At 37.6% G+C, this 10,275-nt stretch overlaps 1 protein-coding gene across 2 annotated transcripts; it reads left to right on the forward strand.

Annotated features, from left to right (window-relative positions):
* The first annotated feature begins 1,021 nt into the window (after positions 1-1,021).
* prkab1b (protein kinase, AMP-activated, beta 1 non-catalytic subunit, b) lies at positions 1,022-10,061 on the forward strand. Of its 2 annotated transcripts, none has more exons than XM_036578220.1 (8): positions 1,022-1,123; positions 2,851-3,025; positions 3,369-3,520; positions 4,866-4,959; positions 6,089-6,203; positions 7,320-7,453; positions 8,103-8,242; positions 9,050-10,061. In XM_036578220.1, the coding sequence occupies exons 2-7, from the start codon at positions 2,885-2,887 to the stop codon at positions 8,208-8,210; spliced, it is 744 nt and encodes a 247-aa protein (XP_036434113.1). In that variant the 5' UTR covers positions 1,022-1,123; positions 2,851-2,884; the 3' UTR covers positions 8,211-8,242; positions 9,050-10,061. The 2 variants fall into 2 exon arrangements, with proteins under 2 accessions (XP_036434113.1, XP_036434112.1); XM_036578219.1 differs by having other exon boundaries at positions 8,174-8,242.
* The last annotated feature ends 214 nt before the right edge of the window (positions 10,062-10,275 follow it).

Genomic DNA, 10,275 nt, shown 5'->3' on the forward strand with positions numbered 1-10,275 from the left:
CTTTTATTTCAAAACAGCAGAGGAAATTCAGTTTTCTATGATATGGGCCCGTTAACCACCATCATCCAGTACAGGATAAACTCAGACATGATGAACTAAGAGGGGCATTTTCCTTTATCTTCCTCCATATATAACAGCAGCAGCCATAGTATTCTAATAACAGGGGGCGTAATAATAACAACAACAACAACAACAACAACAATAATAATAATAATAATAATAATAATAATACACTCAAAGATGGTTCTTCTACTTTAGTAAAGGGAATGGATGTACTTAGAACCATGAGTTCTATATAGAACCACTTGTATACTTGCATGGTTCTCTGCATGGTGAAATGGTTCTTCAGACTGTTGGAGAATGTATTTAATATGTTTCTAAATGAAACCTTTTCGAAAATGGTTCTATATAGCACCAAAAATTGTTCCTCTATTGTTACAAGCTTGACAAGAACCCTTTTTGGGTGCTATATAGAACCATTACCCTTACTAAAGAACTCTTGTAGAACCGTCTTTTTAAGAGTGTATATGTAATAGCAGTAGTCATAATAAGCTAATAGCAGGGGACGTAATAATAATAATAATAATAATCTATGTTAAATATATATATATATATATCTATATATATATATATATATATATATATATATATATTTACATAGATTATTATTATATTATTATATTATATATAATATATATATAAACGATTTGCATGCTTAAATGGTTCTCCGCATGAGAATGTATTTTATATGGTTCTATAGAGACGTTCTTTATAGCACCAAAATGGGTTCTGCTGTTGTTACGATGTGGGTTCCCTTTACTAAAGAACTCTTATAGAACAATATTTTTTAAAGAGTGTATATATTATAGCAGTAGTCATAGTAATCTAATAACAGGGGATGTGATAATAATAATAATAATAAATAATACTAATATTAATAATAATAATAACGGTATTATTATCCTTACACAATATTATGGTTATGATGTCACTATTTATACTTTTATGTTAGATTGTGGGATTTTTTCTCACCGCAGCTGCACGCGAGCCGGAGGAGGAGTCTCGTGCAGCAGGAACATGGCGAAGTGATAGAAACAAACAGGAGCTGAGAGAGAAAAACACGGTAAGATGATAAAAAGGTCAGAATATAGATATTTATCCTAGTTAGGACGTAGATATTCTCACCCTGAAGGGTTTCGGGTCTGTGGTGTGTTCAGATAACAGACTGGACATTAACTTAGCCAAATCTCTGAAGGTCTTCTCTAATATCTGCTTCCTGTTTTCCGATTTCCCCGTTCCACCTTAAATGGTGCAGCAGTTACATTGTGGCGCCTGAGGGGCCAGAATGTAACTGCTGCACTGTTTAAGGTGGACCGTATAATTACGACGAGCCAACTTTAGCTTTAGCGACACGCGCTGACTTTTGTGTAGGAAAACAGAAGGGAAAGTTCAGCTCTTTCGCTTTCTCTCTTTTCCTCGCTGTTTATCGGAGCATTTCAGCAAAATAACGTCAATCATTCAACGCAGAGAACTTTCAGCTCGGTCAAAGGTCAGACTAGACTGTAAACTCACTCGGGGTAAAGGGGAACTACACCGATTTCCCAAAATCTCAGCATAATTAAGTGGATAAGGTGTAAACAGAGTGGTTCAGAGTGGTTTGGTGTGAAACGCTCCGTTCTAGATAAACATACAAAGTCAGAATCGTTCACAGTGGTGGTGATAGGAATCAGACGTCCACCTTATAGTGGAAACACATGACATTAGCTACTTGTCCGTAGTGAGATGCAGAATACGTGCCAAAATGAAAAACTAACCGTCTATTACACTGTTTTTACGTCCCTTAACCTCTTTATACTGAAACTAGGATTTGAATTTTAAATTAAAATGCTGAATTAATGTCAGAATTGGATACAACCCTCTTTAAAGTGTAATAAAGGGATGACTGTATTGCTTTACACCGTGCAGTACAGTGGAAAGAGCAGTGTAAAATCAGTGTAATGGATTTTTTTCTTGTCATTTTGGTGTTTTCTGCATGTTAACATGTTTAAATGCAGTCTCATGTGCACTGAATTTGACTGTTCTGGGTGTATTTTAATGAGGCAAATACAAAAAAAGAAGTGAAAATAGTGTATTAGAGGAGTTTTTTGGCACTTGCGTTTACATGCACTAAATAATCCGATCATAATCGGATTTCTGCATTTTCTCATCTGATTATTCAAATGGTCATGTAAACAGCACACTCTCATTTCTTGGATCAGATTAAGGTCTACAAATCTGATTAAGAAATCCGGTAAAGAGGCTGGATTTTAGCTCAGTAATCAGATTTCTCAATGCATGTGTTACTCTGATTTCTTTCGGATTTCTCAGTCTGGGCATGTGTGAAAACAGACTGCGGTACCGAAAATAAGCGAGCAGCACTGCTGTGTCTGATCCACTCATACCAGCGCAACACACACTAACACACCACCACCACGTCAGTGTTAATGCAGTGCTGAGAATGATCCACCACCCAAATAGTACCTGCTCTGTGAGGGTCCATGGGGGTCCTGACCACTGAAGAAAAGGGTAAAAGGGGGCTAACAAAGTATCAGAGAAACAGATGGACTACAGTCTGTAACTGTAGAACTACAAAGTGCACCTATATAGTAAGTGGAGCTGATAAAATGGACAATGAGTTTAGAAACAAGGAGGTGGTCAGAATGTTATGCCTGATCGGTGAATATGTATGTTCTTACATATGCTATACACATATAAGCTTGTTCTTACATTATGTACACACACACACACACACACATACACATACACACAAAACTGTGGAGGACTTAAGAGGGGTAAAACAGATTTTTGCAGTCTACAGGTGTGCTGCAGGTGAGGGACCGGCACCATGGGTAACGCCAGCAGTGAGAGAAGTGCCCCAGAGAAGACCCCCCGGAGGGAGAGCCGCGGAGCCAAGGATGGAGCACGACCCAAAATATTAATGGACAGCACTGAAGACTCCGACATCTTTCAGGCAGATGATGCCAAGGTAACTCAGGAAACTAATATGCATACCAGCAACGTGGAGTTTCTGATAAAGTGGCCAGTTAGCAGAACCAGAAGGTAGGTGTTTCTAATAAAGTGGCCAGTGAGGGGAAACACAAGGTAGATGTTTCTAATAAAGTGGCCAGAGAGTGGAAGCACAAGGTGGGTGTTTCTAATAAAGTGGCCAGTTAGTGGAACCAGGAGGTAGGTGTTTCTAATAAAGTGGCCAGCGAGTGGACGCACAAGGTGGGTTTTCTAATAGAGTGGTATGTCTGTGTGGCAAACATTCTTATTTACTAAATTTACTTTCTCTCTCTCTCTCCTCTCTCTCTCTCTCTGTCTGTCAGGAGTTTCTGGCGTGGCAGCGTGAACTGGAGAACGACCCTAAAGCCCCCCCAGAGGAGAGACCCACTGTTTTTCGGTGGACTGGCCCTGGCAAGGACGTTTATGTGTCTGGATCATTCAACAATTGGGCCAACAAAATCCCCCTATCCAAGAGGTCAGCGCACTGTCAGCCAGATATGAGCTTATTTAGGCTGTCAGCTGTCAATTGTATGAGCAACCACACAGTCTGATGATTATTTTGATAATTAATTGAATGATCAGTTTTTTAAACAAAAGGCCAAATAATAAAAATGGATGAAACAATAACAAACCACACAGAGCCTTTTAAGAGATTCTAAGAAAGACCAGTCAATAGTCTAGACGACAAGTGCCACTCGACAAAAAGTGACTTAAAAGAGACAAAATTTACATCAAAAAACTAACTAGGATTGATATACATTCATAAGACAGTTCGCTTTCATTTTCAAACATTTTTCTGCGGCTGCAGTTCATTTAGAAAGCTGTCCAAGCAGAAAACGCACCCGCAACAGTGTTATTTCCACCCGCCCTGCACTTTCAGACTAACCAGAATTTTTGGGAAAACCGCAAATCTGGCAACCATGAATGGCACGGAAAGAACTCATGAGGGAAATTATTCACTATCTACTATAAACTATTCAGTATCTAATATGAATTATTCAGTATCTAATATGAATTATTCAGTAACCACCATGAATTATTCAGTAACTACTATGAATTATTCAGTATCTACTATGAATTATTCAGTATCTACTATGAATTACTCAGTATCTACTATGAATTATTCAGTATCTACTATGAATTATTCAGTACCTACTATGAATTATTCAGTATCTACTATGAATTATTCAGTATCTACTATGAAGTATTCAGTAACTACTTTGAATTATTCAGTATCTACTATGAATTATTCAGTATCTACTATGAATTATTCAGTAACTACTTTGAATTATTCAGTATCTAATATGAATTATTCAGTAACCACCATGAATTATTCAGTAACTACTATGAATTATTCAGTATCTACTATGAATTACTCAGCATCTACTATGAATTATTCAGTAACTACTATGAATTATTCAGTATCTACTATGAATTATTCAGTATCTAATATGAATTATTCAGTATCTACTATGAATTATTCAGTATTTCTCTGATATGAATCATTCAGTATCTACTATGAAACTAATATGTAAGTTCAGTGGTTGTGCGTGGGGGGGGGTGAAGTGTGAACCCTCATACAGACCCTTTAAGAGATTTTAGCTCACTGAGTCTAATCAGAGATCATGCTGTTTACATTTGAACCACTAGAGGTCACTGTGTGTTTACAGTCATGGCAGAACAAGTGTGTGTTTACAGTCAACATAGAGGGCTGAATGTTTCCTGGCAAATTTAATGACATGGTACGTTTTGGAAACTGCTCCGTGTGCTGAGGTGATGATAACGTCTGACACGCTTTCATATCTCTGTCTGTCTCATAGTCACAATAACTTTGTGGCGATCGTTGACCTGCCGGAGGGAGAGCACCAGTATAAGTTCTATGTGGACGGACACTGGATTCTGGATCCTAAGCAGGTACATGTGTACATCCACATTTCAGCCAGAAATGACCTAAAAACCTCTTTCAGTTTCAGTCGAAAGCACAAATAAACATCAGTGTTAATTAATATAGTTTGTGCAAATGCTACAGCTTTTGGTTTTGGCCCAGTGAAGCACTAATGCTAATTATAACTAGGCATGCACTGAAATTTCAGCTACCACAAGAGAAAAAAGAATTGAAAAAAGCAAAAAATACTACAAAAGTCTACAATGAAGTCTCAAAACTAACACTAACAAGTCATCTGAATGATGGTGCAAATGGGAAACATTGAGTCCATTTACATGTACTTTATAATCCGATAACTGCAGAAAATCAGATATTTCCGGTACCGCCATCTGTTTTCGCACACGCTCAGACTGAGAAATCCGAAAGAAATCAGAGTAAGAGTTTACAGCACTGAGAAATCTGATTACTGAGCTAAAATCCAGCCTCTTTATCAGATTTCTTAATCAGACTTCTAGACCATACTCCGATCTGTGTGCTGTTTACATGACCATTTGAATAATCAGATAACGGCAGAAATCAGATTATGATCGGACTATTGAGTGCATGTAAACACACTCACTGTTTGTTTCTTCTTTCTCCTGAGTCGGTCAGCAACAGTTTGAACTCGGACGTCTACAGCTGCACTCTGTGTGAATTTGAACTGATGTAATAAAATTATTTAATGGAAATCACATGAATAATACTGGACTGGTCAGTATCTTCTTGTAATAAAGCTGTGTTGGTTAGATCCTCCTGGTGTGGGTTCACTGCTGTTCTCCAAATGGCAAACACTGCAATGTCTGTACTAATAGTGCCCCCTGATGGAGAAACTTCAGACTGCTAGACTCGCCCATATAATTTACATATTTAAAAACAAGGTGTTTTCTGTCATTATAGCACTCTGGGATTCAGATTTAGAGGGAACCATGAAGTATAATATATTCCTAAATGTACAATTTTAGTACTATCGCCTGTGAAGGATTGTCAGCATTATTGCATTAATTGAGAAGCATAAAAAGACAGATGACAAATGTAAAACCCCTTTTTTCAGCTGAGTGTGTCCTGGATTTCAGTTTTGGTGAAGAATTTTCATTTTCATACTGATTCACTCTTTCTCAGCCTGCGGTAACCAGCAAGTCTGGTACAGTGAACAACGTCATCCAGGTGAAGAAGACGGACTTTGAGGTGTTTGACGCCCTGAAGACGGACTCAGAGAAGTGTGCCGACATGTCAGGTCAGTAGCCATGAAGAGATTTAGTGATTTATGTGTTTAAAGTGGTAGTTTGGCAAAAAGGATTATAATGGATATCATACTTAAACACATTTGTACTGTATGTTTGATCACAAAGAGAGCTTATTTAGGCTACGTTCACATTACAAGCCTCATTGCTCAAATCTGATTTTTTGCTCAAATCCGATCTCTCTGACACGATGGTTCACACTCATTTAGGTAAGTGACTCAGATCTGTCATTAATGTGAACAATCGGCGTCCTGAAATGACCCTCATGAGCTACTCAGTAACGTCATGTGAATGAATCACGTTCATCATCAGCACAAACTAACGAGCAGAACGAGCTTCGCTGTGAAGATCATTAACTCTGATCTGCTCTCAGCTTCATCATTAGAGCGAGACAAACGAGAAAAAGGTGAGATGTGCCATGGTAACGATGAATGATGGCGCACGAGCAGTGGAAAAAAAGCACATGAATTCTGATCTGAGCGTCACATTAAGGTTGCATGGCCATGAATCGGATACGCATCCGATCTAGGACCACAGATGAAAGTGGTTCAGGTCGGGTTTGAAAAGATCAGATTGCTCTGAAAACATCAGATCTGAGTCACATTAGGGCAGAAAGTCTGATTTGTGCCACTTCAGCTTGGTAATGTGAACGTAGCCTTAGTCCTGTTGATTGGATTTAATGCAGTGCAGTGTGTAAAATGTTGATTATAAATCACTGTATTTATAGTTTTTAATAGTATTTTTAAAACATGGTGCTACTTTATCTGTTCCAACTTATCAGATGTCAGATAATATAAGTAGTGTGACGTATATATCACATTTTGCCATATTGCCCACCTCTAGATAAAAGTATGTCTCATAGGTAAAAAACAGTGGCAGCCTCAGTTAATAGGTAACAATGAGTCACCACATAATCAAGACTATTAGACATTCATTTATTAAATATTTAATGATTTAGCCTTGCAGTTATGCTGCAAGGCTATGATCCTGCAGTATTTATAAGCTGTATTAGCTTCATAGCTCCAGCACAGCTCATACAGAAGGTTGAGGATGATGTTTGTGAGCAGGAGTTGATTTTTTTGTGTTGTGCAACCCCTGTTTTCTCTCAGACTTGTCTGGTTCTCCTCCTGGACCGTACCATCAGGATCCGTACTGCACTAAATCTGAGGATCGACTACGTTCCCCCCCGATTCTCCCACCCCATCTGCTGCAGGTTCTGCTCAACAAAGACACCGGAGTCTCTGTGAGTCACGTTTTAATCCTCAGTGTTACAGACATACAGGCTCTTTAGCCTTAAAATGTTTTGTTATCTTTACACTGAAATTTGATTATTTGATTTTTTTGGGAAACTTTAAATGCATCATGAAATCTTAAATTCAGTTTTTGTGATATGATTTCACAGTTATGTCTTAAAATACACCGATCAGGCATAACATTATGACCACCTCCTTGTTTCTACGCTCATTGTCCATTTTAACTCCAGCAGCACTGCTGTGTCTGATCCACTTGTACCAGCACAACACACACTAACACACCACCACCACGTCAGTGTTACTGCAGTGCTGAGAATGACCCACCACCCAAATAGTACCTGCTCTGTGAGGGTCCATGGGGGTCCTGACCACTGAAGAACAGGGTAAAAGGGGGCTAACAAAGTATCAGAGTCATAATGTTATGCCTGATCAGTGCAAGTAAACTTTGGCTTAACTTGTAACATGATGTTATCAATGTTTTTTGTTTTGGGGGGGGCGGAACAAGACAAAAACCTTGGGCACCTCTGATTATGACAGTACACCAAAGCTTTTAATAACCAGAATATTTTATTTTATTCTAAAACCGAGTACTTTTTCAGATGTTATTATAATTAAATATAACTCATTCTAACACTTCAGACTCGATGCAGTGGAATGATGACCTTCAGGCTGACGTATGACCTTTTTTGTGTGTCTGTTCTGATGTACAGTGTGATCCAACTCTGCTCCCTGAACCCAACCATGTGATGCTGAACCACCTGTATGCTCTCTCCATCAAGGTACAACCCACAATAGAACAAAATAAACATATTTTACATTTACCTATGTTGTTTAATATGATTTTTATTATTATAGAACAGTAATTACTAAATATATACAGTAAATAAACAATAATAGGTGCTGTAATAATAACTTTTAGTCATGCTGAGTGTGTTTTATTTGTGACACAGAACATTTTACAATTTATACAAAATGTGATTGTATAAATATCAGGACTTATAGGTCATCCAGTTAGGAAATCTTAACCTACTCAATCAAAGTCATCAATCAGCTGTCAGGTCTGTTGCCTAGCAACCGACCATAGACACACAGCTGAAACATAAACACATCATCAAAATAATCAAGTTAGTTAACAAGCTGCTCTTACTGATGTAAAAAAGGTCAAACAGAACTAAAGTGTGCTAAACTGTTTTACAGTAGAAATAAATGGAGCTCATTATGCTGGTAGTGAACTATGCTGCTGACACAGCTGCCTAAAAACCATAGAAACGGACCTTAAACAGAAGTGAGGACCCTGTTGGGGTTCATCCTAAAGTTAGGACAGGATTTAGGAGGTTTAGTCTAGTTAGGATGTTTGTGTGGTGCTGTTTTCTTATCTGGAGTTCATGATGAGATGATGAAGTTAGGAACTGTTATTCTGAAGTCGACATGGAGACTAAACAGATCTCAGCGTTCAGTGTGACGTTTCTGGTGTTGGTGCATCTCTCATTTTTGGGCTCCTCTAGGTGTTTCTGATAAAGTGGACAGGGCGTATATTTTAAATATGCAGAATTTCACTGTTTTTTATTTATTTTTTCTCCCTATAGGATGGTGTGATGGTTCTTAGCGCCACTCATCGCTACAAAAAGAAATACGTGACTACACTGCTGTATAAACCCATATGATCAGAAACTATAAGCTGAGAAAAGCTCATGTGGACTTTATCAACACTATTTAAACAAAAAAAAAGAGTATTATAAGATTATGAGACCAAAAAAGCACCGAAAGCTCATGTGCTGATTGGATATCATTGCTGTCCTATCAAAACCTTGCAAACGCCAGCTGCCCTTTACATTGTTTAAATATTTTTTTTTATGACAAATGGACCCACAGAATTACATTTATTTGAATTAACTTAGTTAACCTGCTAAAATCTCAGGCTTTTTAAATACTAAGGCTTTCTATTCAGTAACTACAGGGCAAACTGACTGACCTATTCTTAGATTATATCAGTGTGTAATGAAACTTTGGACCTGCTGGTCGGTCCTGGACATTTAAGAGGTTAAATAAAAAGTGTTTTTCTCCTTTTCCTATAAAATGACCAAGAGTTTGTTAAGACAGCGATGATTATCTGTTTGGGTGCTCACATTTCACACATAAGCTGCTGTCGGAAGAAAACCTTGTATCTCCATTTTTGACGTTTTTCAGTTTTTGACATAATTTGACAATGCCTGTGTGCCTTTACATTATATGTAAATTTCATGATGAATGGACCAAAAGAAATGACGTAAAATGACTTGGAAAAAAGTCTGGTTCCATTGACTTACATTGAAAGTAAAGTATGTTTTTTCCTTCTCCTGTAAAGTTTGGAGATACGAGGTTTTCTTCCGACAGCAGCAATATAAGCTGATATTTGCAGGGGTCCAAGAAACTATTACTTGATTTTATATATAGTTACTACAACATGCCTGTAAAATTTGACTTGTTATAGCATTTAAACCCATAGATATTTTTAAACTTGTGCTTTTTGATATCTATGATGTCCATGATGTTATTCTGTATTATCAACGTTGTCCAAATTAAGTGGTTAATAAATGAAAATAAAGTTATGATAATAACCTTGAGTGTCAATTTTTCCACTGACCAAGATCAAAGCTTACTATTCCTGTCAGGATAGTACAAAAATAAATTGCTGGGATTAAAACATCTGCTCATATCTCAGTCATGTACAAACACACCCATATCTTAGACAAACACTTTGTGTTTTCCAAGGCTATGGTTTGTGTGATGAACCCGAGAACGATTATTACAGTAAAAACAACACAAACTGCAG

The sequence above is a fragment of the Colossoma macropomum genome, unplaced genomic scaffold (assembly GCF_904425465.1).
Source record: "Colossoma macropomum unplaced genomic scaffold, Colossoma_macropomum, whole genome shotgun sequence".
Lineage (NCBI taxonomy): Eukaryota > Metazoa > Chordata > Actinopteri > Characiformes > Serrasalmidae > Colossoma > Colossoma macropomum.

Bases quoted from the DNA above. Each gene is read 5' to 3' on its own strand.
- prkab1b (XM_036578219.1), top strand. From the start codon at position 2,885: ATGGGTAACGCCAGCAGTGAGAGAAGTGCCCCAGAGAAGACCCCCCGG. The intron at 3,026-3,368 runs GTAACTCAGGAA...TCTGTCTGTCAG, and splicing joins TTCAGGCAGATGATGCCAAG to GAGTTTCTGGCGTGGCAGCG. The intron at 8,243-9,049 runs GTACAACCCACA...TTCTCCCTATAG, and splicing joins TGTATGCTCTCTCCATCAAG to GATGGTGTGATGGTTCTTAG.